Genomic DNA, 27,900 nt, shown 5'->3' on the forward strand with positions numbered 1-27,900 from the left:
CGCCTTGAGCTGAAGAGCTGAGGGACAGCGCCCAGGCCCAGAGTTCAAGCCCCATGACCGACAAAAAAAAAAAGAAATATTAATGATAAGTACTCGGTATTAAAGTCATGATTAACTAGTTTTAACATTTCGACCCACTTTGTGAGTTTACATTAAACTAGCATTGAAGCTGGGCTTCCCAGCACTTTTGAGACTAAGGCAAGAGAACATGGTGAGTTGAAGCCAGTCTGGGCTATATAAGAAAGAAAAGCCAGTATCTTTAAAACAAAAAAAAACAGATGACTGTTATTGATGGCAACATCAGTGAATTCACTTAGATACCATAATGACTCTTAGGTATCAGTTATTTTGGTTTTTTAAACATTTAGGACTTTGTGTTTGTGAGCCCAGTAAGTGCCTGAGTGATCTGTTGGGGAATGTGAGAAAGTTCAGTCATTATTAATAAAGTTCCCCTTCTTTCTGTGCTAGAATTGATCTTGCTGTTCTGTTGGGAAAGACACCATCTTCAATGGAGAATGATTCATCTAATTTGGATCCATCTCAGGCCCCTTCTCTGGCCCAGCCTCTGGTATTTAGTAATTCTAAGCAGAGTGCTATATCACAGCCTGCTTCAGGGAACACGTTTTCTCATCATAGCATGGTAAGTAGGAAATTCCCACCACCTAAACTATACACAGGTAGTCATTCTTCTATCAAAGTTGTTGTTGTTCTTATCATCATTGCCAGTCCTGGGACTTGAACTCAGGGCTTGGGCACTGTCCCTGAGCTGCTTTTTGCTCAAGGCTAGCTACTCTACTACTTGAGCCACAGCGCCACTTCCCACTTTTTCTGTTGTGTATGGTACTGAGGAATTGAACCCAGGGCTTCATGTATGCTAGGCAAGTACTCTACCACTGAGCCACATTCCAGCCCCAAAGTTAATTTTTTTTTTTTTGCGGGGGTGGGGGTGGGGTGGGTCCGGTGGGTGGGTGGTGGTGGTCTGGTCAGGGGCTTGAACTCTGGGCCTGGGTGCTGTCCCTCAGCTCTTCAGCTTAAGGCTAGCGCTCTACCACTTCAGCCACTGTGCCACTTTGGCTTTTTTCTTTTTGCTTATGTGGTGCTAAGGAATTGAACCCAGGGCCTCCTGCATGCAAGGCAAGTGCTCTACCACTGAGCCACCTTCCCAGCCCCCTAAGTTAGTTTTTAAGGTATTTCTTAGCTTCATTTTCAATTCTCACATCAGGCAACACTTAATTCCCAAAATAGGATGATAGATATCCCATTATCTTAAGCAGAAGAGGTTTTTTAGGTAGAAAAGTCTGAAGAAAGCAGAAACAACAGAAAGTAGATTAGTTATTCCTAAATTACTTTCCTTTTGGGACAATAAAAAATAATCAGTATGTGGTTATGTTTTCTGTGTAAAGATAAAGGCTAAGGAATGTCAAGGTCCATGTTTGTATTTTTTTTGGGGGGGGAGGGCCCGGTCTTGGGGCCTGAACTCTGGGCCTGGGCGCTATCCCTCAGCTCTTCAGCTCAAGGCTAGTGCTCTACCACTTGAGCCACAGCGCCACTTCCGGCTTTTCTTCTTTTTGCTTATGTGGTGCTGAGGAATCAAATGCAGAGCCTCAGGCATGCAAGGTAAGCGCTCTACCACTGAGCCACCTTCCCAGCCCCCCATGTTTGTATTTCGGTGTAGAAATTGTGAAGCTTGAGGTTTTGAGATTATCTAGGCCAAAAATACAAAGTTAATAAGCTGTACATACTGCTGTGCACCATAACCCTAGCTGTACAGGAAATGTTCATTGGTTTAGGCCAGCCTTATCAGCAGTATTCTAAGACCCTCTCTGAAAGTAACAAAAAGCCAAAAGATTTTGTGGCCATAGTGCCAACATGTTAATCAGATTTTTTGGGGGGGGGTCTGGTCAGGGGGCCTGAATTCTGGGCCTGAGCGCTGTCCCTCAGCTCTTCAGCTCAAGGCTAGCGCTGTACCACTTGAGCCACAGTGCCACTTCCAGCTTTTTTCTTTTTGCTTATGTGGTGCTAAGGAATCGAACCCAGGCCTCAGGCATGCAAGGCAAGCACTCTACCACTGAGCCACCTTCTCAGCCCCAGATTTTTTTTGTCTTTTTTTTTTGGTTCGGTTATGGGGCCTGAACTCTGGGCCTGGGCGCTGTCCCTCAGCTCTTCAGCTCAAGGCTAGCACTCTACCACTTGAGCCATAGCAGCACTTCCTGCTTTTTTCTTTTTGCTTATGTGGTGCTGAGGAATCGAGCCCAGGGCCTCATGCATGCAAACAAGCACTCTACCACTGAGCCACCTTCCCAGCCCTTGTTAATCAGATTTTAATTGTTTTACAATTCTAATTAAACTGAAGGTTGTTGCATTTCCTTATTTCTTAATAGGATAAAATTGTTTTATGTATTTTAAAATAATTTTTTATTAATATTAAGTGATTACATAAGCAACAAATTTTACAGTATTGTGGGATAGTGATTCTTTTTTTCTTTTTTTGGTCCGGTCGTGGGGCCTGAACTCTGGGCCTGGGTGCTGTCCCTCAGCTCTTCAGCTCAAGGCTAGCACTCTACCACTTGAGCCACAGCGCCACTTCCAGCTTTTTTCTTTTTGCTTATGTGGTGCTGAGGAATTGAACCCAGGGCCTCATGCATGCAAGGCAAGTGCTCTACCACTGAGCCACCTTCCTAGCCCCTCTAGGTACTTTTTTAGGCTGGCCTGGAACCAAAATTTTCCAGTCTTCCTAATAGCAAAGAAAGACAGGCATGTGTCATTGAACCAGTAATGGGTTAAGGAGTCTTAAAATCCTCTCATTCTCAGCATCCCAAGTAACTAAGATTACAGCCCTTCACCTTGCTTCAAACACTTTCAATATTGTTGCCTCTTTTTTTTTTTTCTCTTTTCTTTTTTGCCAGTCCTTGGGCTTGACCTCAGGACTTGGGCCCTGTCTCTGAGCTTTTGCTCAAGGCTAACACTTTACCACTTCAGCCACAGTGTCACATTTGGATTTTTCTGCTTATGTGGTGCTGAGGAATCAAACCCAGGGCTTCATGCATGCTAGGCGAGCACTCTGCCACTAAGCCATGTTCCCAGCCCTGGCCACCCTCTTTTTTTTTTTTTTTTTTTTGGTCAGTCGTGGGGCCTGAACTCTGGGCCTGGATGCTGTCCCTCAGCTCTTCAGCTTGAGGCTAGCACTCTACCATTTGAGCCACAACACTACTTCCAGCTTTTTGTGCTTATGGTGCTGAGGAATCGAACCCAAGGCCTCATGCATGCAAGGCAAGCACTCTACCATTGAGCCACTTTCCCAGCCCACCACCTCGCTTTTTAAGAGACAGTTTTCTACTGTGTAACCCAATCTCATTTAGGACTGTAGTTACGTTTTGCTTTTAAAATAGTTCATTTCTGCCATGTGGGTAATCCACACATATAATTCTAACTACTAAGGGGGCTGAGATCTGAGGATCATTATTCAAAGCTAGCCCAGGCAAGAAAGTCTGTGAGACTCTTATCTTCAATTAACCACCAGAAAAATGGAAGTGGTGCTGTGGCTCAAGTGGAAGAGCACCAGCCTTGAGCTGAAAAGCTCAGTGACAGTGCCCAGGCCCACAACCTATCAGAAAAAATAAAAATAAGGTCTAGGAAGGTGGCTCAGTGGTAGAGCGCTTGCCTTGCATGCATGAGGCCCTCAGTTCGATTCCTCAGCACCACATAAGCAAAAAAGCAAAAAGCCAGAAGTGGCGCTGTGGCTCAAGTAGTCGAGCGCTAGCCTTGAGCTGAAGAGCTGAGGGACAGCGCCCAGACCCAGAGTTCAGGCCCCACCACCGGACCCAAAAAAAAAAAATAGTTCTTTTCCCCTGATAGTCCTTTTTCATTTTTAGGTGCTACAGGCTCTGCAGTGAAATCTGACTCACCTTCTACTTCTAGTATCCCCCCTCTCAATGAAACGGTATCTGCAGCTTCCTTACTGACCACAACCAATCAGCACTCATCCTCGTTGGGTGGGTTAAGCCACAGTGAGGAGATTACAAATACCACCACCACGCAACACAGCAGGTGATTTGGGGTGAGGATAGAGGTTAAGGTTGGTGAGTTTCAATAACAGGGCTCTGTGGTCCTGTCTTATGCCATCTACATAATAGAGACCACATTAGCCCTTCTTTTGTGTTAAGTGGGTGACCTACAAGTTACTTGAAATGATAACAGATGAATACTTATTTTCCCCTTTCAACATCAGCTCTTGCTTTAAGTGCTTACTATACCTGCCTTTTGTTTATTGTATGATCTTATACCTCCTTAACTTCTGTATTCTGTCTTTATGTAAGCACCATGGGTCAGGTAGCCATAACACTTTTGTTGATGTCAATCTCTTTATCCTTATAGCACATTATCTACGCAGCCGAATACCTTATCATCATCAACATCTTCTGGGCGCACTTCAACATCCACTCTTTTGGTAACTATGACATAGTGAGAAGCAATGAATGGTTCTTAGAGTTTTAACATCCAACCCCAAGGTTCTCAGAGGGAATTTTTGAAATTCTCTTTGTGACTTTGTACATTTACTGAATTGAGATTATAGGACAAAGGAGGGGTGCTGGGAGGCAAAGAGAAGCCACAGAAACCAGAAATACTGCAGAGCTTAAAACTCAAAAGTCATCTGGGCATCAGTGACTCACACCTATAATACTAGGTACTTAGGAGTTTGATACATGAGGATTATGGTTCAAAGCCAGCCCAGGCAGAAAAGTCAGTGAGACTCTTAGCTCCAGTTAACCACCAAAAAACCTGAAATGGTGCTGTGGTTCAACTGGTAGATCATTAGCCTTGAGACACAAAGCTAAGGGACAGTGCCCAGGTCTAGTTCAAGCCCCCAGTGTTTGCCCCTCCCCTCCCCCAAATTAAAAAAAAAGTATAAAGCAGAGGTCAGGGTACAGCTTTTGGTCAAAGAATTGATTGCAAAATATAACATCTATTTCTGAAGTTAAGCTGAGTTAAGGACATTTGCTTGGGGAAAGATCTGAAGGTAAAACTTGTGTAGGAGTCTCTTTTTCCTCAGATACATAATTTTAAGTTTAAAGTCAGATCTTATCCTTTTCCTTGCTCATGAGCTAGTAACTCATTTTATAGGACTTAGTGAAGGAAAGTTTGGTAATGAAGGCTATGATGTATTTATCTTTGCTGACCTCTGTTACTAACTGTTGCCCTCTCTATTCCACTGCTCCCTGTTTTTGAAGCACACAAGTGTGGAAAGTGAGGCGAATCTCCATTCTTCCTCCAGCACTTTCTCTACCACATCCAGCACAGTCTCTGCACCTCCCCCAGTGGTCAGTGTCTCCTCCAGTCTCAATAGTGGCAGTAGTCTGGGTCTCAGTTTAGGCAGCAACTCCACCGTCACAGCCTCAACTCGAAGCTCAGTTGCTACGACTTCAGGTAGTCTTTTCTAGGTGGGTGGCAGTCCTCTGGGATGGAAGAGGTAAGTAATTGTGTGGCAGTATAAAAATGTTATTTCTCTTTTAGGAAAAGCTCCTCCCAACCTTCCTCCTGGGGTTCCGCCGTTGTTGCCTAATCCATATATTATGGCTCCCGGGCTGTTACATGCCTACCCAGTAAGTGAGACAGAAGGGTCTTCACAAGGGGAAGATGGTGTGTCTACTCTTCATAGCTCTGCCTTCAGGTGGAAGACTGTAATTACAGAATAAATGAATACTTGTCACATATAAGTAAACAGGTTTTTAATCTTTGTAGTGTTGGAGAAAAACTAGTTTTCAGAAGGGAGCTTCCTCTATTGTATACTTACTGTATGTGAAGTACAAATTTTGGATCTCAATTCCCAAAGGTTAGACTGCTTCTTAGAGAATTATTTTTTTATACTTGCATCAATTCCCTAATTGTGTCAATCTTTTGCTGGCTCTGACCTTACTACAACAGAGTTCTCTATCCTGAGCATAAATGGCTTCTGCCCTGGTCTCCTTGTATTTAGTACCTATTGATATGAAGGATAGCTGGGTGCCTGTGGGGAGGCTGAAATTTGAGGGTCATGGTTCAAAAAGCTAGCCTGAACACAGAAGTCCTTGAGACTCTTATCTCCAGTTAACCACCAAAAAGCCAGAAGTGGAGCTATGGCTCAAGTGGTAGAACAATGGCAAAGTTTAGGCTCTGAGTTCAGGTCTCAGGACCAGCACCAAAAAAAAAACAAACCCAAAAAGGATAGTTAAGACACCTGTTTTTGTCCTTGGAGAAGAAATCTAAGTAAACATCATGCACATAAAATGCCCAAGTAGCACTATTATACATTTTTTAAACACTAACACTTAGTGCCCAAAAATTGGAGGGAAAAAAATAGTAAAATATGAATCCTGCCGGGTGCCAGTGGCTCACGCCTATAATCCTACCTTCTCAGGAGACTGAAATCTGAGAAACATGGTTCAAAGTAAGCCCAGACAGGAAAGCCCTTGAGACTCCAATTAACCACCAGAAAACTGGAAGTGACGCTGAAGTGGTGCTGTGGTTCAAGTGGTAGAGCGCTTGCCTTGAGCTGAAGAGCTGAGGGAGAACGCCCAGTTTAAACCCCACAACTGACATAAATAAATAAATACATAAATAAATCAAATCCTTCCAAGAGGAGATAAATTTTAAGCTAGATTTTTTTTTAAAATTTTTAATAATATTTTTATCTTTAATCCAGATTTTGAAGACTGAAGACAAGAGACTACTAGAATAGAAAGTAAAGCCGGCTGTTTATTATGTACTTGTGTCTCCCTTACTGGTACCCAGAGGCTAGCCTAGTTTGAATCAGTTGTATGTAGATCATGAAAGCTTCAAAAACTTTTCCATTGATCTTTTGATAAACTCTTTGTACTTTTTTTTCCTACTTAAAACTAAAGGAAATAATTTGTGTCTTGTTCAAAAAATGAGAATGAATGTTGTATTGAATTACATTTCAGTTTCTTTTGTTACCATCATGACCAGTGCTCATTAATACTGTTACATGTCTTTATTTTTCAGCCACAGGTCTATGGTTATGATGACTTGCAAATGCTTCAGACGAGATTTCCATTGGTGAGTATGTGAGTAGAGCCTTGGAATGAACATTAAAAATTAAAATTGGAAGGATTATCTCACACATTCAACTTTTGTTACATAACTATCTAGTTCCTAATTTGTCCTTCTGTTAAAACTGCTCCTATAAATTCCTATATTTGGTGCAGGGAATGTGGCTTAGTGGTAGAGTGCTTGCCTAGCATGCATGAATCCCTGGGTTCGATTCCTCAGTACTACATAAGCAGAAAAAGCTGGAACTGGAGCTCTGGCTTAAGTGGTAGAGTGCTAATCTTGAGCCAAAAAAACTTAGGGACAGTACTCAGGTCCTGAGTTTAAACCCCAGGACTGGCACAAAAAAAATCCCTATATTCTAATATATCTTGAAAGTGTGTTGTTTTGTTGTGGTGCTGGGATGAAATCTAGTGCATAACATCTGCTAAGCACAATCTGCCACTTTGTATATCCCACAGCTTAAATGGTGGACTAATCACTATTCATACACTTCTTATTAATGTCAGTTTCCTGTTCTATTTTTATTTTTTGTAATACTTGAGGTTGAAACCCAGGACTTTGACCAGACAAGTGTTCTTCTGCTGAACACTTTACTCTTTACTCTCCTTTTCCCTTTTTAAAAATAGATAGAGTATTCTCATGTTACCTAGACTCCTGGGCTCAAGTGGATCTTCCTGTGTCAGACTCTCCAGTAGCTGAGACTACAGGCGTGTACCATGTCCCTGGCCTTGCTTCTTCTCTTCCTTTCCTTTCTCTCTCTTCTCTACCTTCTCTTCCTTCCCCCTGCCATTACAGCTTCTATCATTTTCTCCTTTGCTTTTCTTTTTCTTCCATTCTTTTTTTTTTTTTTTTTTTTGTGGGGCCTGAACTCTGGGCCTGGGCGCTGTCCCCCAGCTCTTCAGCTCAAGGCTAGCACTCTACCACTTGAGCCACAGAGTCACTTCCGGCTTTTTTCTTTTTTCTTATGTGGTGCTAAGGAATCGAACCCAGGGCCTCAGGCATGCAAGGCAAGTGCTCTACCACTGAGCCACCTTCCCAGCCCTTTGTTTTTGTTTTTGTTTTTGGTAGGTAGTGAGGCTTCAACTCAGAGCATGTGCACTGTCTCTGAGCTCTTTTGCTCAAGGCTAGTCCTCTACCACTTTGGGCTTTTTGATGGGTAATTGGAGATAAGCGTCTCAAGGATTTTCCTGCCTGGGCTGGCTTCTAGCTACAATCCTCTCAGATCTCAAGTCTCCTGAGTAGCATAGTAGGCTTTCTATTGGACATGCACTTAAGATTGTATAGAGGAAATACCTCTTAAAATAATTTTGGTGTAGATTTATAAATTTGGTGTAGATTTATGAGGAGGCTTAAAAATGTTGTTTCTTGATGTGTTCTCCAAAAGGCATATCCGTAGACCTTGCCTTACTCAGATCATGGTCAGGTAGGGGGGACAGTGTATGCCAGAGTAATTGGAGTTCATGCCTTCTCTTATCAGCTTAATCAGTGGGTTGATAAATTGCAGTACTCCAACATTCACCTGTGGTTCTCAGGCTGGAAAATGAATGTTATTAAATCTCTGCTTTTTTATTTCTCTGTCTAGGACTACTACAGTATCCCATTTCCCACACCTACCACTCCACTGACTGGAAGGGATGGTAGCCTGGCCAGCAATCCTTATTCTGGTAGGACTGGGATAGTGATTAATAAAGGGAAATATATTGGCAGAAACCTGATTAATAGTGAGAAGGGACCCATTCAGTTCCTGCCATAAGTAAAGGTCGTCAGTAGACATGTAGAAGAGATGTGGCAAATGAGGGATTTAGGTTCATCATCCTGCTAAAAATGAGCGTGTGGCAGGTGGTGTGTGCGTGTGCGTGCGTGCGTGTGTGCGTGCGTGTACTGGGGATTGAACCCAGGGCCTCATACTTGCTAACCTTAGCCTCTACCTAGTCTCTCCATATGATACCTTAACTTAGTTTGCTCAGCTATTCTCACCTTTTTCTAGAGGGTTCATTGGTTGAATTAGCCCATGTTCTCTGCTCACTGTACTTTACAGTGGTAATCTTATTTCACTATTAGGCTTTGAGCCTCATTTTTCTTACCTCCCTGTAGTTATCGCTGACTTTATTTTCTGTGGTCTGACATTGTCCTTAAAGTCTAGCCTGATGATGATATGATGGGGAGAAAGGGGATGGAGATGAAACAAAATAAGCTGGCAGAGAAACTATGTAACAACTTTGTTCTAGGAACCTCCCTCTGCATAACATTGTAGTTATTCAACATTAGTGGGGGGGCGGGGTTATTCCTTTGATTTGGGTTGTTTTTTTTTTTTTTTTGAGCTAGGATTTGAATCTAGGGCCTAATGCTATATCATTTAACCATGTCCTCAGCCCTCAACATTAGTCTTGACTTCTGCTGTGTTAAATATATGCTAAGCAGTTCAAAATAGAGCTGTAAAAAAACATAGTTTAAGAAATTGAACTTGAGTCTTTGAATATGATCTCCTAGAATGATGTGAGATGAGACCAGTAATTCTGCCTTGGTATTGTGGTAAAAGATGTACAGTGAGCTTCTCTTGTCACAGGTGACCTCACCAAGTTTGGCCGTGGGGATGCCTCCTCTCCAGCTCCAGCCACAACATTGGCCCAGCCCCAACAGAACCAGACGCAGACTCACCACACCACGCAGCAGACATTCCTGAATCCGGCGCTGCCTCCTGGCTACAGTTATACCAGCCTGCCATACTATACAGGGGTTCCGGGCCTCCCCAGCACCTTCCAGTATGGGCCTGCTGTGTTCCCTGTGAGTACCTAGTTTTAGTTTCCTTGTAGTGAAGGATCTCAGCCCTGAACACTATCCTAGTTGCTTTCAAGCTAGGTGACTCTTTGGTAGTGAATGAGGAGAAACAGTTGGCACTTTTGGTCTGTTTCTGGTCTGGGAAGGGGGAGTGGAACTTGAATTGCTGATATCAGAAGAGGAGTTACCTACTCTTAGGCTTAAAAAGGGGAGTCCAGCTAACCTTACCTGATAATGCCCAGCCCCTGGAGTTAGAACATTTGGGGATAGACAGTATCTGCCATTTCATTGAAGTTCTGGCCTTTTTTTCCTTCAGGTGGCTCCTACCTCTTCTAAGCAGCATGGTGTGAATGTCAGTGTGAATGCATCAGCCACCCCTTTCCAACAGCCAAGTGGATATGGGTCTCATGGATACAACACTGGTAAGCTCCCCCGTGGCCCTGGCTTAATTACTGAATGAACTTTAGGAAAAAGACTTGATTCCTGGTAAAACGGGGTTGGTGAGGGTATGCTGTTCTCTACATAATGATTGTTAGTGCTTGGCTGACTTGAGTTTCTGGGAGCAGCACCAACAGAACTCGATACTGACAACATTTCATAACTCATAATTGAGAGGAATGCTCAAGGGTTATTTGTTGGTTATTAAAATATTTGGACTGACTTGTTTTGAACCCCAAAATTTTGCTTAGATGTCAGTGGAGGCAAGTGTTAACTTGTATGATACTGATGATACTAGAATACTAAAAGAAGAGTTTAATGTCTTCTTAGCTAACAGGCTATGATAAACTTTGGCTTAAGTTTTTCAATATAACTCTTTTTGGTCCTTGGCTAGAAAACCTAATATACTGACAGAAAGGAGTAGACATGAATACTCAGTAGAGTGAGAATTGGACTGAGAGAATTGGAGCCTTCAATTCCTTCATTTGTATGCTGGTCTTGCAAAGCCTATTTGCACATCTAAGAGGAAGGGTAATATAGGAATCCTCTCCATATGTATAATAAAGATATGTACACTATGCCTTGTTTATTTTTTGTGTTTTGTTTTTTTTTTTTTTTTACCAGTTCTGGGGCTTCAACTCCGGGCCTACACACTGTCCTGAGCTTTTTGCCTAAGGCTGGTACTCTGCCACTTGACCTACAGCGTCACTTCTGGCCTTTTCTGTTTATGTGGTACTGAGGAATTGAGCCCTGGGCTTCATCCATGCTAGGCAAGCACTCTAAAGCTACATTCCCAGCCCCTTTGCCTTGTTTTCATACCTGACATTTGTGATTCACTTTAGCAGGGTAGATGTAAGTATAGGAGTTTGGGCATAATTCCATCCACTTTTTTTGTGTGTGACTGTTAGGTGAATATGGGGAAGAATATTGCTGCTATTACTAGAGGTTGAGAATTATCCTTAAAACTTAGTTTCATGGCAATTTGGAAGAAGTAGCCAGTAAGCTCTGGCAAGATATTAAAAACCTCACCCAGGTTGGGAAGGTGGCTCAGTGGAAGAGTACTTACCTTGCATGTATGAGTCTCTGGGTATGCTTCCTCAGCACCACATAAACAGAGGAAAAAAACGGAAGTGGCGCTTTGGTGCAAGTGGTAGAGTGCTAGCCTTGAGCTGAAGAGCTGAGGAACAGCACCCAGGCTCAGAGTTCAAGCCCCACAACCGACAAAAACAAAAAAAACCCTCACCCATGGTTTTCAATAATTAGTTTAAGCTGATAGGTCTAGATATTAATAGACAGATAGATAGGTAGATCTTTTTAATTGTTATCTGATTTAGTGTCATTATTGTAATTTTGAAAATCTTTGGAAGCCCCATTGAAATTTAATACCCAGGGGCTGGGAAGGTGGGTCAGTGGTAGAGTGCTTGCCTTGCATGCATGAGACCCTGGGTTCAATTCCTTGGCACCACATAAGCAGAAAAAGCTGGAAGTGGCACTATCGCTCAAGTGGTAGAGTACTAGCCTTGTGCTGAAGAGCTCATAGACAGCGCCCGGTCCCAGAGTTCAGGCCCCACAACCAACCAGAAAAAAAAAAAAAAAGAATTTTAAGAGATAGTAGTTGACAATATGAGAGTTGGACTGTCCGATTCTGGATATCCTAACTTCTTACTTCCCTTAAGATTTCAGAAACCTGTTATAATAGCCTTTTTAGAACCCCCTCCCCCAGTTCCCAACCCCACAGAGGGCTCTTATTCTATTCTTCATCAACCTCTAAATTCATATATTTTTGTGTATTTGATTCCTTTTAGGAAGAAAATATCCACCCCCTTACAAGCATTTCTGGACGGCTGAGAGCTAATTTGGCCCAAGGCTGGGGGCTGTGTTTTATGTGTGTGTATAAATTTGCACTGAAGTCTTGTTTCAGAAACCAAACCACTGAGGAGAGCCTGCTGAGCTGAGGCCATGGCCTGCGTGGCTTGGGGAAAATGAGTTGGTGGATACCTTCTGGGCTTTTGAACTTGCCTCTCCCCCATTTCCCTCTTCCCCCATGTGTCTGACCCTGTCTTACCCATTTTGAGTCCAAGCGGTGCAACACCTCTGAAACATCAATGCACACACCTGCTGTTGCTTTTGATTTCTGAAAGGCATGTAGTTCCAACTTGTAACAAAAATATTTGTAGTCTTCAATAAACTGTGGTATTTCTTTAGCTAACTCTGGCGTTCTTTCCGTGAATGTCTTTCTGGACACTAGGAACCAATTAATGCTGTGGATGAAGGGTGGAGGGTGGTCTTTTCAGTCAAATGCTAGCATAGCCACAGAGCTTTTAGTTTTCCGGTGCAGTGGTTTTTTAGGGCGGGTGTGGGGAGGGGAGTAGCCTCAGTCTCCAGCTGTTGATTGGCTGGTAAAGAAAGTATGTGTAAACAAACTCAACTCCTCCTGCTTAAATGTCTTCACTCTTCTATCTAGATCTTCCCTTTGCCTGTGACAAGTGCAGAGGGGAAGGGACAAAAAAGTTTAGAGTGCCATTTCATGGTGAAAGGCAGAGATGGTGTTCAGATCTGTTAGGAACTATCTTCCAAGGCTTCATTTCTACATCTAGTTCCCAAAGACAGACTGGCTAATTGAGATCTGATAAAATCATAACTAATCACTTTGTTGATGATTCAGGCTTTGGAACATTGCCAGCTAGCTCACCTGGAACATTGTTCTCAGTTCTTTGATGCCTTCTTGGAGATTCTTGTTTATTAGTTGTTTTGTACTTGTGTGTGTAGTAAGGATGCATAAGAGAGGTTTGGGTAGACATCCTGACTAGAAATTCTAGTCCCTACTAAGTCTACTCACTAATACACCACCAATCCTTTAGTTTACTTGAGCATTGAGACCATCACTATTAGTTAACTGGAAATCATACTACTCAGATTTCCTTGTAATTATTTCTCCACAGCCCTCTGGAATAATTTCATTCTGTTGAGGGTGACCAACTTTTTCTGTGGACTGCTGTAATAGAAGAGATGGAGTCTTAATTCTCCTCTCAATCACTCATATTGTATTGGAATGATATTACTGTTTAAGGATGGAAATAGGCAGGACATTCTGATGTTGGAAGAAAGTAGAGAAACAAATACTTCTAGGTTCTCTTAATGTTTACGGTTACTATTTGTTTTTCCTGCATTTATAGTCTCTTCAACCCTATATTCAATTTAAGTCTTGTGGACTAGAAACTGGTATTTAGCTAGCTAAGAATAAGACAAGATAGGGGCAGGGGCATATTAGAACCTAATTTCCCCTTCCACCCAGCTTGAGGATCCAGTTAGTTAATTCTCTTCTCTGTAGGCAACCTAGTCTCAACTTTGCAAAGGGTACCTAACTGATAGATAGATCACTGTATATAGATCAAGTGTAGATAGATCGTTATCTCTGGGTTTATCTTTAAATAAATGTCCCATTTATAGTTTGTGTGTTCCACTTTCTATTTTAACCCTTCCACACGAACAATATTAACTTTAGCTTTTTCAATAACTAAACTCCCAGTGTTTTGCCAGAAGGTCAGCTGGGAAAGGAAAAAAAGGGGGAAAGGGATAAAAGTTCTCCTAAGGTCCTTCAGAGTTTTGTTGTATCATTCCCATTAAGTGCATTTAAAGTATACATCTTACTTTGAAGTTGGGAAGTCTTTTTCTCTGATTTTTGTAGTTTTGTTTTTTTTGAGACAGTATTTCACTGTGTATAGGCCCAGGCTAGTCTTGAACTAAAATCTTTCTGCCTCCCAAGTACTGGGATTACAGGAGTGTGCCACCATGTCTAACTTATAGTTCTGTTCTTTTTCATAGTTTATATTTGTTTCCCTTTAAAATTGGATTTTAGGGCTGGGAAGGTGACTCAGTGATAGGAGTGCTTGCCTTGCATGCATGAGGCACCCTGGGGTTTGATTCCTCAGCATCACATAAGCAGAATTGGCACTGTGGCTAAAGTGGTAGATCACTAGCCTTGAGCTGAAGAGCAGCACCCAGATCCAGAGTTTAGTCCCTAGGCCAAATAAATAAATAATTGGATTTTAGCATGTGGGAAGTTAAGATGCTCTTTTTCTTCCCCCCTTTTTGTGCTAGAGATCAAACCCACTACCTCCCACTGGACAAGTGCTCTACTATTAAGCTTAAACCTCAATTCCCTCTCCCCCCAAGATGCCACTTTGATTGGGAAGATTCTATTATTCCAGGTGAACATGACTTTTGAAGGCAGCATTTGTCCTGAACATTGGTTGGATTTGGGTCCTGGAGTTTGAAGGACTGCTGTTGAATTGTTGGTGAATGGGGGACTCCTCACTTGTAATTGGGCCACTAGGACCAGGGCTTCTAAACACTTTTCCATCAGTGTTACTAACATTAGAGGAGTGTACCTCTGGAAGGTAGGGTCTAAGGCCATAAGCACAAATGTGACCTTTTTTTTTGGTCAGTTGTGGGGCTTGAACTCGGCCTGGACGCTGACCCTCAGCTTTTCAGCTCAAGGCTAGCTCTCTACTACTTGAACCACAGCACCACTTCCATTTTTCTGGTGGTTTATTGGAGATAATCTTGCAGACTTTCCTGCCCGGGCTGGTTTTGAACCACAATCTTCAGATCTCATCTCATCCTCCTGAGTAGCTAGGATTACAGGTGTAAGCCACTGGCACCCAGCTTTATTTATTTATTTTGTTTTTCGTTGGTTGTGGGGCCTGAACTCTGGGCCTGAGCGCTGTCCCTCAGCTCTTCATTTGAGACTAGCGCTCTACCACTTGAGCCACAGCCCACTTACGGCTTTTTCGGCTTATGTGGTGCTGAGGAATTGAACCGAGGATCTCATACATGTAAGGCAAGCACTCTGCACTGAGACACCTTCCCAGCCCCTGTTTTTGTTGAACCAGTCCTGGGATGTGAACTCTGGACCTGGGCTCTGCTATGCTCAAGACTAGTACTCTACCACTTGAGCCACAGTGCCACCTCTGGCTTTTTCTGTTTATGTGGTACTGAGGAATTGCACCCAGGGCTTCGTGCATGCTAGGCAATCACTATACCACTAAGTCACATTCCCATCCCCTAATGTATCTTTTCAAAATTATAGTTCAAGTTTTAGTTCAACCACTTATTTTGCAAATCTGTTTAAAGTGTCTCAAGAGAGATTGTAAATTCTTTATCCTGTAGCTTATCTCCTTAGCCCATTGCTTTATTTCTCAGGAGGAAGAGTGTAATCTATATTTTAGTTTGAGAATAAATTAAAATGAGGGGTTTACTACTCTGATTGTCTTAAATTGGTAGGAGGGAAATTTTAACAGGAAATGTGAGCTATGTTATAGATTTGAGCTTTTATTTCATGGAGAAGCTAAAGTAACTAAAATGACATTTTTTATGTTCCACATGGGCTACTATCCCTTTCTCTTTTTCCTTTTTCCCCATAGTGTTTGAGTTGTATAATTGGAAATTCATCTTTGTATTAGCCCTTTAAATCATTAGGACATAGCTTACAAGCTCCATCACTAAGTGAGCTAAGGCTCTCTGGTGAGAGTAAGAATGCTCTTGAGCACTAAATTGGACTGTTCTGTTACTTAACCTTCTGTGAAGGTGTGGATTTTGAACCCCAAATTTTATCTCTTCAGAATAGAAGACCAGTCTACCCTACTTTTCAAGGGCAAGATTGATTAGAGTTTATTTGAAATGGATATTAAATTTGTTATATCTTCTTTGGCTTTGAAGTGATTCAAAATCAATAAGTACTAATGAGCTATTAAAAATATGTCATCTTGTTCTCAAAAAATTTTTTTTAAAAACTCACTTCACTTGTGCATATGCTCCAAAAGTGAAAAGACCATGGAGCCTTTGTGTCATGAATTCTTATATCTCAGAACTTGAGAGTGGAAAATCAGTGAAATTCCCTTGCAGTGCTGTTGCTACAAAGGCCATAGATATTACTTCATCTTGAGAATAGGGGCCAGGCAGCTAGCTGAGCTAATCATGTCTTTTTCCTCCCCTAGGTGTATCAGTCACCTCCAGTAACACAGGCGTGCCAGATATCTCGGGTTCTGTGTACTCCAAAACCCAGGTAGGTGCCTGGCTTGGATGGAAGTAAAAAAAGGAGAGATGGTCTTAGAGGCAGTGCAGTTGCAATTATAGAAAAACAGTGGGCAAGGGGCTGGGAATGTGGCTTAGTGGTAGAGTGCTTGCCTAGCATGCATGAAGCCTTGGGTTTGATTCCTCAGTATCACATAAACAGAAAGGCCAGAAGTGGTGCTGTGGCTGAAATGGTAGTGCTAGCCTTGAGCAATAGAAGCGCAGTATAGTGCCCAGGCCCTGAGTGCCCAGGGCTAGCAAGGCAAAAAAAAAAAAAAGTGGGCAAGAACAGTTGGAGAGGTCAGAAACCCAGTCTAACTTTTCTAAATGAATGATCTGTAGACTAGCTTCTCTAGGAGTGTAAATTTAGCTCACAGAAAAAAAATAAGAAACATAACAGGTAGGTGAGTCCTGTAACTTGAAACTTGTCATTGGGCGACTGTCTCGACCCTTTTACCTATCCAATTCCAACCTCTCCTCACTTTCCAAGGGAACAAATGCAGAAAATGAAAGGAAACTAGTTCATTCCATTCTTTGTGAGTAAACCCATGACAAAAAGCTGGTGGTGGGAAAAGAAAATGAGACATTTGTTATTGTGTTATTCACTTTTTTTTTTCTTTTTGGTCAATCATGGGGCTTGGACTCTGGGCCTAGGTGCTTGAGCTCTTCAGCTCAAGGCCAGTGCTCTACCACTTGAGCCACAACACCACTTCAGTTTTCTGGTAGTTAATCAGAGTCTCATAGACTTCCTTCCCTGGCAGGCTTCGAACTATGATCCTCAGATCTCAGCCTCCTGATAGCAAGGATTACAGGCGTGAGCCACCAGCGCTGGGTGTAATTCTTAATGTTTATTCCCCAGTTAGCATAAATAAGTTTGTTGTGAAGTATTAGGAACTTGGAGGGAATTCATAGGCAAGACCTTACTGGTCTTTTGCTTTCTCATGTTTTCCAGGTAGGTTCTCAGTGCTTTTCCTAGGCAGACCTTTAGCCATAGCCCTCCTTTCACTTCCCAAGTATCACCACCCTTTGTGGCCTTTTTTTTTTTTTTTTTGGAGACTTGAGTCTTAACATTTTGCCTGGGCTGGCCTTCTTAATCTTGGGCCACCATGTTAAACCCTATTCATTTCCTTTGAACTATCTGAATTCTAATTTCTACCCAACTACTGGGGCAGGAAGGCTAAGAGGAGTTCGCACATTTCTATATATTCATATATAGCATTAGATTTTAAGGAGTTCTTTCATGTTCATCCTCCTTTTTGATCCTTATAATTGAAAGTTCAGTAGTGCCCTTTTTTTTTTTTAAGTGAGGAAACTTAGGATTAAGAGACCATAATTTGCCTACAATCATGATGGAATTAATGCACAGAGGTAGAACTGACGATTTGAATATCTTAACTTCAAGTGCACTGTTCCTTCTGAGGGTAGGGAACTTTGGGCTCAGAAGTACCCGGATTTCCTTTGTTGACCCCTTTTACTCTTTGCTTGGATAGCAGTCCTTTGAGAAACAAGGATTTCATTCCGGTACTCCTGCTGCCTCCTTCAACTTGCCTTCAGCCCTAGGAAGTGGAGGGCCCATAAATCCGGCCACAGCTGCTGCCTACCCACCTGCCCCCTTTATGCACATTCTGACCCCCCATCAGCAGCCGCATTCCCAGATCCTTCATCATCACCTGCAGCAGGATGGCCAGGTAACAGCCCTCCCCCTCTCTCCTTTCCCTTCCTCTTCCTTCCTATCCCTTAAAACTACCTCCCCTTTCCTTTTCTTACCCTTCCTTACCACCACCTTCACCCAATCCTCCCCAGTGCCAGCCAGGGGCACACAACACATACAGACACAAGCGCACATAACATGAGCAGCCAGCAAGGGAAATGTCAGAGAATGGGCCAGATTAAAACCTTTTTTGCTCAGTTCCTTTGATGCCTTTCTCCTCCACCTCCTCCCACGGCACCGTTGTCCTCATCCCATCAGCCCTGGGTCACACCTTCCCTTTACCTCTCCCAGCCTTCCCTCTTCCCTGACATTGTAGCTTTCCCTTCTAATGGTGGAGTTCTATTGTCAAAGTTTGTCCCTTTATTTTCCATATATCCTGGTTCTGCCTCAGCTACCATATTTGCAGATGATTCTCTGTTGCCAGCGCCAGCAGGAGGAGCAGGTAATGAAACTGAATGATATGCTTGAACCCACTCCTTTTTAGTCCCCATTTCACCTCCACAGCCTCAGAAAACTTGAAGAGAAAAGATTAAGTGGTCACAAAACAGGATACACAAACACAAACACTTTGCTGAGCTCTCTGGCCTCCCCATCCTCTTTCTTCCTCCCCTCCTCAACACCCTCTTTATCTTTCCCCTTCCTTAGCTCTGGAAAACACTGGGTTACCAGAAAAAGATTCTTGGGGCAGCATCTGGAGCTTGAAGCATCAGACTCTTCTCTTTTGCTTTGCCTGAATTGGGCTCACAGATGTTGGTGGTGGGTAGATCTGCAGGGTGGTGCAAGAGACTGCTCAAGAGCTCCATCACAGGTGGCTGGAGAGCTAGAATGAGGGCTTTTTTTTTTTTTTTTTCCTTTTAAAGATGGCTTTCTAAATTGAGGCATTCATGGAGATCAATGAAAATCACCTTGTGATCACTCACCTCCAAGAGGCCATAATTCTCAGTTGTGGGTTGTTGTGGTTTTTTTTTTTTTCCAGACCAGGGGTGGAATGAGTGGGAGGGGTAGAGAAGATAGAATGCAAAAATATCTTATCCTCTTTTCATTTTCCCCTGTTTAAATATTAACTATGTTCTTGTAGAGAGGAGCTCTACTAGCTATCAAGTCCAATTTTCTATGGTTCAGAAGTTAATTTCATATAGGTCTGAAGTAAGGGGAATAAGAAAGCAAGACAGTTTGCACATTTCCACCTAAAGATGTTACAGATTGGTCCCACTAACTAGACACCTTTTTCCTCCCCATCATCCTCCCATTCCCTGCAGACGGGCAGCGGGCAACGTAGCCAGACCAGCTCCATCCCGCAGAAGCCCCAGACCAACAAGTCTGCCTACAACAGCTACAGCTGGGGGGCCAACTGAGGCCCTGGCCCTCCTCTCCCGGTCCCATCTTCTGAGAGGGCTTCTCAGCCTGGAAACTATGGAAACAGCATCAAAGAGAGAAAGGAATGTGGGGGGATTCTTCAGCCTCCCACCCAGCGGCCCACCCCACGCCTCTGCTTCATGTCTGTCCCATTCCCATACCATCCCCACCCTGTTGTATGTATTATAGGATTTGTATTTTCTCTTTTTTTTTTTTCCTTCCTTTTCCTCTTCCTACTCTCCCCTTGCATTCAAGATTATGAAACTTTGCTATGGGCCCTGACCTTCCTTCTTCCTGTTCATCCTGGTGGTGTATGGGTGAGGTGGGGAGGGGGACCCCGAAATATATATCAGCCCAACAGCCCTAAGTCTCCTCCTTTATTATTAGGAAAACAAAACAACAAAAAATGGCGTCATGAATATGAACAGCATTGTCAGATGAATTAGTTGAAGTGTTTTTTTTTTGTACTGTGTCTTCAAATTTAATGGATTAATGTGTCTTGTATATATAAAACAAAAACTCTACCTTCAGCCTCTGCCCATTCTTGCTCCGTCTAGGATATCCTCAGTCTCGTCGATGACCAGCTTGGTGAATAAGTATTACCGTACGAACTGGGCCTCTATTAGGTCCCGAAGGCAGTGGAATAAAATGAAATCTTTGCCCTTTCAGAACTCCTCTGACCTTAATGTGCTAGTGAAGGGATTCCTTTCACCCCTAAGAATTTCACAACCTGTGCAACTGGAAAGAATCACCACAAATCTTCATTGCCTCCAGAAACTGCCACATCTACAGCAAGTTAAGGCCATAAAGGGAAGAGATAGAAAATTGGATGGGAAGGGGGAGGATTGTGGAAGAATTGAGAAACATTTCAAGGAAATGGCTTTATGGAGTTGAAATACATACGTATGGCTTTGATGGTTCCAGACAAATAAAACTAAGAAGAACTCGAGGGCAATATTTGCATTTGGCTGACAAAACAAATTTGGGGTCCTTCCTGACATGAGTATACTAAATATTTGCTTCTTGAGTACTTTTCTGTGGCTTAAATATACCTAATCCCATGCAAAGGCATTAGAGTCTAGGGCAAGACATGGGTTTGGGATGGGGTACAAAGAGAGGCTTTGAAAATCAGTATTAAAAGGGATTTGGTCAGCACTAGGTTTCAACCTTGGGCTTGGCAGACTGGCACCCTAACTGCTTGAGCCACATCCCCTTCTAAGTCATTTTTAAGAATGGGATGTGGCCATATGGCTGCCTCTGGAGACCCTCCTTTCCCCCGTAGTTGATTATAGACATTCCATCATACTTGCTGGAAGGAGGAAATCTTACAGCCTCACATTCTTTGTTCCTTTCTAGGACGCTTGAGTAACATCCCTGCTTGACTATAAAGCTTTTATAATTTTTTTATCTTGCTGGTTATAGAGAGCCTGTTTGGAAATATTAAAGAATCCTTTATGGTCATGACTCCGTAGTAGCTAATAATGAATTCATGCGTTCCCTTGTTTTTATTCTGTGCTTCTGAATTTGTATTTGAAGGAGTTTTGACTCAGTCCATCTAACATTTGAAGTTACCCACGTTAATCTGGAGAAAACAAACGTCTAGGAGTCCAGAGGGTAGCGGCCTGTGGCATCGCCCGGGGGCGGCCAGTGGGGTAAAAGGGGTTTCAAACAGGTCTGTTGGTAAGGTGAGGGCTGCCTTCTGGCGAAATCGTCTGGTCTCCACCCGAAGCGCCTGTCGAGCAGATCGGCTGGGCTAAAAACACTAAGAGGGAGGTGAACCGCCGGAGAGAGCCCGACCCATACCTCGCAGGAGAGCGCAAGGCTGGGTGAACGACAAAGCTTTTCCATCCGGTCAGCCCCGCCCCCCTCGCTCGTTCGCCTTACGGCTGCTTTACGATAATGCCGCGCCCCGCGCTTGCTTTCCGACAGTGCCGGCGGACGCCTCACAATTTCCGGTGGCGTATCTCGGCGGTGTTTGCGTGCGAATGGGCTGCGGGAGGGTCTCAAGGGTCCGGGTCCCGCCATGGGAATGAGCTTGTTCGACCTCTTCCGGGGCTTTTTCGGCTTTTCTGGACTTCGGAGGTGAGAGTAGTTCTGGGCTGGACAAGGGAAGGGTGTTCTGGAGAAAGCTTGGCCCCCTTCGTCGTATTTTGGGGGAAACTTCCTCTGCTCCCACTCTGGAGGAGAGGACGAAAGTCGCCACATTGAGTAGTCACCACGCAACCGTAACCATGGCGGCCGTTAGGAGGAGAAACGGCGCCTTACACCTTTTTCACCAGTGTTGGGTGATGCCACAGGGACCTGGGCGGGGACGTTAATGGGGATCTGAGGAAGAGGACGGGAGCTGGTGAGCAGGCCCTTGGGAAGTATGGAAGGGGCGGGGGTCACCGGAAAAACACGGAAAGGATTTGGGAGGTTAGGACAGACGAGAGGAAGAGGAAAACCCAGTAAGACCTATCAGCAGTAATGCTTTGACTTGACAGCTGTTCCTCCAACATTCACCCCAGCTTCCCAGCCCACCTACTCTAGTCCCATTTTGCGTTGATTCTATGCCATAAGTGGGGCTGAAGTCTTGGTGCCTTACCTGCCTCCACCCTCAGCCACAGGGATCCCTTTTTTGGAGGGATGACTCGAGATGAAGATGAGGATGATGAGGACGAGGAAGAAGGAGCCACATGGGGTCCTGGGAGCTCGAGTTTTGGTGGTTCTCAGCCCCCAGAGGAATTTGGCTTCAGCTTCAGCCCAAGAGGAGGGATACGTTTCTATGATAATTTCGGCTTTGATGAACTCGTTCGCGATTTCAGTAGCATCTTCGGCGAGATGGGAGCCTGGACCTTGCCTTCCCGCCCTCCTGGTGTGTGGATTTCCCTGAGGGAGAACTCATGTTTGCTAATAGGTTGGTGGGTGAAGTAAAGAGCTTGCAGGGAGTAGTTAGGGGATGGAATGTGTTGACAAGACTGACGATTTCAAGGAGATTTAAAGGGCCCAAGTCCTTTCCCACCCCAGCATCGATGTGCCGCCTTTTTGCAGAACTTCCAGGTCCTGAGTCAGAGACACCTGGTGAGAGACTGCGGGAGGGGCAGACGCTTCGGGACTCAATGCTTAAATACCCAGATAGTCATCAGCCCAAGATCTTTGGGGGGGCCTTGGAGAGTGATACAAGAACTGAAACCTCCAAACCAGCACCAGACTGGGGGTCCCCGAGACCTTTTCATAGGGTGAGTACTTAAATCTGGGCATAAAGTGAGAGACCACTAATGAACAATGGCTAGAATCAATTCTACCACATCCACTTATTGTATTTAGCTTCTTATTTTATCTTTCTAATTGTGCTGTGGGGATAGAATAGAACTCAAGGCCTCATGCATTGCTAGGCCAGTGCTCCTTCATTGCCCTATACTTTCAAACCGGTTTTCTATAGTAAGCTGCTTTGGAGAAAAATAGGACTTCTTCAGGTGGAGATGATTCTTAGATATAAGACAAGATTCTTGGGGGGAGGACAGACAAGGTTCAGGAAAGCTTCTTGGTTAAAGGGGCATTTGAAACAACCAAGAGGGAAGAATTGGTAGTAAGGCTATCCTAAATGGAATTACTTCTCCTGGGGAAAAAGGGTTCTGGAACTTTGGAGTATTTTGGGGTATGTGACCCTTCAGGTTTCAGTCTGGAAGGTGTCTTTTCATCTACTATGTATGGCTTCTTCTACAGTTTGATGATATGTGGCCTGTGACTCCCCATCCTAGAGCCAGAGAGGACAATGGTGAGTCTACAAGGAGAGGGAGCATTGACTATCCCTTGTTATTCTGGAGTTCTTCTTAAAGTTCTTTCTTGCTGTACTCCATTTTGTTCCCCTATGACATTCTCTTCTGGTTCTGCATCTCTGCCTTTCTAGATCTTGATTCCCAGGTTTCCCAGGAAGGTCTTGGTCCTGTTCTGCAGCCTCAGCCCAAGTCCTACTTCAAGAGTATCTCTGTGACCAAGATCACAAAACCAGATGGGGTGAGTTGGGAGAAAGGAATAGAGTGAAGCAGCTAAGGAATGCCCTGCAAAGAGGGACCTGTGTAAAGAAACCCTTAACATATCTCTAAGTTATATTAAGAATGTGCTTGGGGGGCTGGGAAGGTGGCTCAGTGGTAGAGTGCTTGCCTTGCATGCATGAGGCCCTGGGTTCGATTCCTCAGCACCACATAAGCAGAAAAAAGCCAGAAGTGGTGCTGTGGCTCAAGTGGTAGAGTGCTAGCCTTGAGCTGAAGAGCTGAGGAACAGCGTCCAGGCCCAGAGTTCAAGCCCCATGACCAAAAACAAAAAGACCTGGGGGCTGGGAAGGTGGCTCAGTGGTCGAGCACTTGCCTTGTATGCATGAGGCCCTGGATTCGATTCCTCAGCACCACATAAGCAAAAAGAAAAAAGCTGGAAGTGGTGTTGTGGCTCAAGTGGTAGAGTGCTAGCCTTGAGCTGAAGAGCTGAGGGACAGCGCCCAGGCCCAGAGTTCAGGCCCCATGACCAGACCCCAAAAAAAATTTTTAAAAATAAAAAATGAGAATGAGCCCTGTAGGCTCCAAGCCTGTAATCCTGGTTTAAAGCCGGGTTGGGCAGGAAAGTCTGTGAGATTCTTATATCCAGTTAACCACCACAAAGCTGAAGTAGAACTGGGCCTATAATTCTAGCTATTCAGGTGACCAGGCAGAAAGTCCTTGAAACTCTTATCTCTAACCACCTAAAAACCATTTGAACTGTAGCTCAAAGTGGTAGAGTACTAGCCTTGAGCAAACAAAGCTCAGGGACATGGCCTACGCCCTGAGTTCAAGTCCCAGGGCCAGCATAAAAAAGAAAAAGCCAAACATTGGTTGTTCACATCTATAATCCTAGCTATTCAGGAAGCTGAGATCTGAGTTCAGAACCAACCCAGGCAGGAAAGTCTGTACAACTCCAACTAACCACCAGAAAAATGGAAGTGGAGCTGTGGGTCAAAGTAGTACAGTGCTACCCTTGAGTGAAAAACCTCAGGGACAGCATCCAGGCCTTGAGTTCAGGCCCAGTTAGCCTTCAGGAAAAAAAGAAAATGAAATTATGCTGAAGAGATATTTCTGTTCTCATGTTCATGGCAACATTGCACATAATCAAGACTGAGTCAACTAAGTGTCCAAAGAAAGAAAATGTGGCATATATACATGAGAATATTATTCAGCCTTAAAAACAGTGCATGCCTAAGGCATGTATTGTTAACTTAAGCCCAGGAGTTCAGAACCAACCTTGGTCTTAAGAGATCCTATCTCATGCTGGCACAGGTGGCTAATGCCTATAATCCTAGCTACTCAGAAGGCTGAGATCTGAAGATCGAGGTTTAAAGCCACCCTGGGCAGTGAGACTCTTATCTCCAAGTAACCACCAGAAAACTGGAAGTAGCACTGTGGCTTAAGTGGTAAAGCCCTAGCCTTGAGCTGAAGAGCTCAGGAACAGCGTCCAGGCCCAGAGTTCAAGCCCCATGACCAAAAACAAAAAGACCTGGGGGCTGGGAAGGTGGCTCAGTGGTAGAGCGCTTGCCTTGCATGCCTGAGGCCCTGGGTTCAATTCCTCAGCACCACATTAGCAAAAAAAAGCCAGAAGTGGTGCTGTGGCTCAAGTGGTAGAGCACTAGCCTTGAGCTGAAGAGCTGAGGGACAGCGCCCAGGCCCAGAGTTCAGGCCCCACGACCTGACCCTAAAAAAAAAAAAAAAAGCCAGTCCAGGCAGGAAAGTTGCCTTGAGCTGAAGAGCACGGGGACAATGCCCAAGCCCAGAGTTCAAAGCCCACAACAGGAAAAAAGAAAAACAAAACAAAACAAAAAAAATGTGCTATCCTTGAGTAAAAGAAGCTCAGGGATAGTGCCCAGGCCCTGAGTTAAAGTTCCAGGACTGCCCCCCTCCCAAAAAAAAGACAAAATAAAATGGGGGGGGGGTGTAGTTGTGGAGGTGGGATGGAAGGGGTGATAAGGGAAAAACAAAGGAGGAGGTAAACAATGCTTGATAGGAAATGTACTCATTACCTTGCTCATGTAACCCCTCTGTACAGTATTTTTACATTTAAAAATATTAAAAAAGAAAAAATGAAATAAACCTGTAACCTCTCTGTACATCACCTTATTTTTTTTGTCAGTCATAGGGCTTCAACTAGGCCTGGGCACTATCCCTCAGCTCTTTAGCTCAAGGCTAGTGCTCTACCATTTGAGCCACAGTGCCACTTTCGGTTTTCTGGTGGTTAATTAGAGATAGTCTTATGGACTTTCCTGCCTGGGCTGGCTTTGAACTGCGATCCTCAGATCACAGCTCCTGAGTAGCTAGGATTACAGGCGTGAGCCACTGGGACCTGGCTTGCAATAAATAAGAAAATAAATAAAAAATAAAAAATAAGAAAAGGCAGGCAAAAGACAATGGAGAAATACTTCAGTGCTGGGAATGTGGCTTAGTGGGGATGTGCCTAGCTTACATGAAAGCCCTGGGTTTGATTCCTCAGTACCACATAAACAGAAAAAGCTGGAAGTAGTGCTGTGTCTCAAGTGGTAGAGTGCTAGTTGAGCAAAAGAAGTTCAGGGACAGCACCCAGGCCTTGAGTTCAAGCCCCGAGACTGGCAAAAATAATATGTATAGAATAATTTCAATCTAGAATTGTGAACCCAGTATAACTATCAAATTTGGAGTGTGCCAGTATTGAGCTGGGCACTGGTGGTTCATATCTGTAATTCTAGTAACTCAAGAGGCTGAGATCTGAGCATCACAGTTCAAAGCCCAGGTAGGAAAGTCTTCCTGAAAAAGCAGGAAGTAGCACTATGACTCAGAGCCACAGTGGTAGACGGCTAGCTTTGAGCAAAAGATGCTCAGAGACAGAACCCAGGCCTAAGACCAACAAAAAAATAAAATAAAAATTTTAAAAAACATGGAATGTAAGCCAGCATTGGAAGCTCATGCCCTGTAACCCCAGCTACTTGGAAGGTTAGAGGTCAACCTGGGCAGAAAGGTTCTTGAGACTCCTTGTCAGAGGATAGCTGAGTGCAGTAGTGTGCACCTGCCATCCTAAGTATGTGGAAGGTTGAGATTGGGAAGATTGTGGTCCCAGGCCAGCCCAGTGAGCTGAGGAGAACCACCACCATTGTGGCAACACCCTTGTCATATCAATTATGATAGGAAGCCTGAAATAGATGGATCATAGTTCAGGTACACATCTGGGTGGGAAAACAGATCTTATCTCAAAAATAACCAGTGCCAAAAGGGCTGGAGACATGGGTCAACAGTAGTATACCTACTGAGCAAGTTCAAGGCTCTGAGTTTAAACCCTAGTATTGAGCTGGGCACTGATGCCTCCTACCTGAAATCCTAGCTACTCAGAAGGCTGAGATCTGAGGATTGTGGTTCAAAGCCAGCCCAAGCAAAAAAGTCCTTGTGAGACTCATCTCCAATTAACCATTCAAAAACTGGAAGTGGTGCTGTGGTTCAATGTGGTAGAGCACTAGCTCTGAGCAAAAGGGCTCAGAGACAGCTTCAAGGCCCTGAGTTCAAGCCCCACAACTGCCAAAAAAATAAATAAATCCCAGTATATCACTCACACACACCTCAGAATAATGAAAGGTGGTTCTATGATATGGCTGCTATTTTAAACAGAACAAATGATCCAGACTACTGCATGTCAGAATGATCCAGAAGCTATGTTTTTCTTAGGGAGGAGGGGGAGAGAGAACGGAAGACCCTGTAGGAAAGGAAATGTACTCATTATCTTAATCATGTAATTGTAGTCCCTCTGTACATCACTGTTATAATAGCAATAAAATAAATTAATTAAAATAAGCTAGTGTGGTAGTAGTACATGCTTATAATCCTAGCTACTCCAGAGGCAGGGTGGGAGGAGCAAAAGTTTGAAGTCATTTTAGGCAATTACTGAGACCCTATTTGAAAAACAAAAAAAAGGCCTGCCAAAACAAAAAGGGCTGTGTCTTAGCTCAAGTGGCAGAACAATTGCAAAGCAAGCACAAGGCTCTGAGATCAATCTTGCAGCATCAGGAAACAACAACAAAACAACCTAAAAGCTTGGTGTGAGCTGGGCTAAAGTGGCTAGCTACTCAGAAGACAGATCTGAGGATCAATGTTTGAAGCCAGCCCAGGAAGACAAATCTGTGAGATTCATATACAGATAACCAGCAAAAAGGTGGAAGTGGAAGGGAGCTCAGGTTGTGGAATGCCAGCCTTGAGCAAAAATAAAAGAGAACAAGTTGGCTAAGAGGGTGGCTTAGTGGTAGAGTGCTTGCCTCTCATGCATGAAGCCCTGGGTTCAATTCCTCAGTACCACAGAAAAAGCCAGAAGTGGTGCTGTGGCTCAAGTGGTAAGAGTGCTAGCCTGGAGCCAAAGAAGCTCAGGTAGAGTGCTCATGCCCTAAGTTCAAGCTCCAGGACTGGCAAAAAAAAAATTATATATAAGCCGGGCGCTGTTGGCTCACGCCTGTAATCCTAGCTACTCAGGAGGCTGAGATC

At 43.9% G+C, this 27,900-nt stretch overlaps 2 protein-coding genes across 2 annotated transcripts in view; both read left to right on the forward strand.

The window, feature by feature from the left end:
* Positions 1-19,929, forward strand: part of Ubap2l (ubiquitin associated protein 2-like) — a 68,917-nt gene extending 48,988 nt beyond the window's left edge. The window contains exons 17-27 of the mRNA XM_013015029.1: positions 3,873-4,047; positions 4,375-4,447; positions 5,229-5,424; positions 5,512-5,600; positions 7,000-7,053; positions 8,630-8,711; positions 9,614-9,831; positions 10,142-10,247; positions 16,263-16,330; positions 17,829-18,026; positions 19,309-19,929. Coding sequence (XP_012870483.1) covers positions 3,873-4,047; positions 4,375-4,447; positions 5,229-5,424; positions 5,512-5,600; positions 7,000-7,053; positions 8,630-8,711; positions 9,614-9,831; positions 10,142-10,247; positions 16,263-16,330; positions 17,829-18,026; positions 19,309-19,404 — 1,355 coding nt within the window. The 3' untranslated portion in view covers positions 19,405-19,929. The remainder of the gene's footprint in view (positions 1-3,872; positions 4,048-4,374; positions 4,448-5,228; positions 5,425-5,511; positions 5,601-6,999; positions 7,054-8,629; positions 8,712-9,613; positions 9,832-10,141; positions 10,248-16,262; positions 16,331-17,828; positions 18,027-19,308) is intronic.
* A 1,409-nt stretch (positions 19,930-21,338) lies between these two features.
* Positions 21,339-23,501, forward strand: Hax1 (HCLS1 associated protein X-1). Its single transcript, XM_013015059.1, has 5 exons — positions 21,339-21,487; positions 22,006-22,259; positions 22,436-22,623; positions 23,111-23,162; positions 23,295-23,501. Exons 1-5 carry the CDS (start codon positions 21,429-21,431, stop codon positions 23,426-23,428), a joined length of 687 nt encoding a protein of 228 aa, XP_012870513.1. The 5' UTR covers positions 21,339-21,428; the 3' UTR covers positions 23,429-23,501.
* Positions 23,502-27,900: the final 4,399 nt, after the last annotated feature.

This window comes from Dipodomys ordii, unplaced genomic scaffold (assembly GCF_000151885.1).
Source record: "Dipodomys ordii isolate 6190 unplaced genomic scaffold, Dord_2.0 Scaffold26, whole genome shotgun sequence".
Lineage (NCBI taxonomy): Eukaryota > Metazoa > Chordata > Mammalia > Rodentia > Heteromyidae > Dipodomys > Dipodomys ordii.

What these genes read in the sequence shown, in the direction of transcription:
- Hax1 (XM_013015059.1), top strand. Translation starts at nt 21,429, where the DNA reads ATGGGAATGAGCTTGTTCGACCTCTTCCGGGGCTTTTTCGGCTTTTCT. An exon ending in CTTGCCTTCCCGCCCTCCTG is followed by an intron (nt 22,260 to 22,435) that starts GTGTGTGGATTT and finishes GCCTTTTTGCAG; the next exon opens with AACTTCCAGGTCCTGAGTCA. An exon ending in TAGAGCCAGAGAGGACAATG is followed by an intron (nt 23,163 to 23,294) that starts GTGAGTCTACAA and finishes CTGCCTTTCTAG; the next exon opens with ATCTTGATTCCCAGGTTTCC.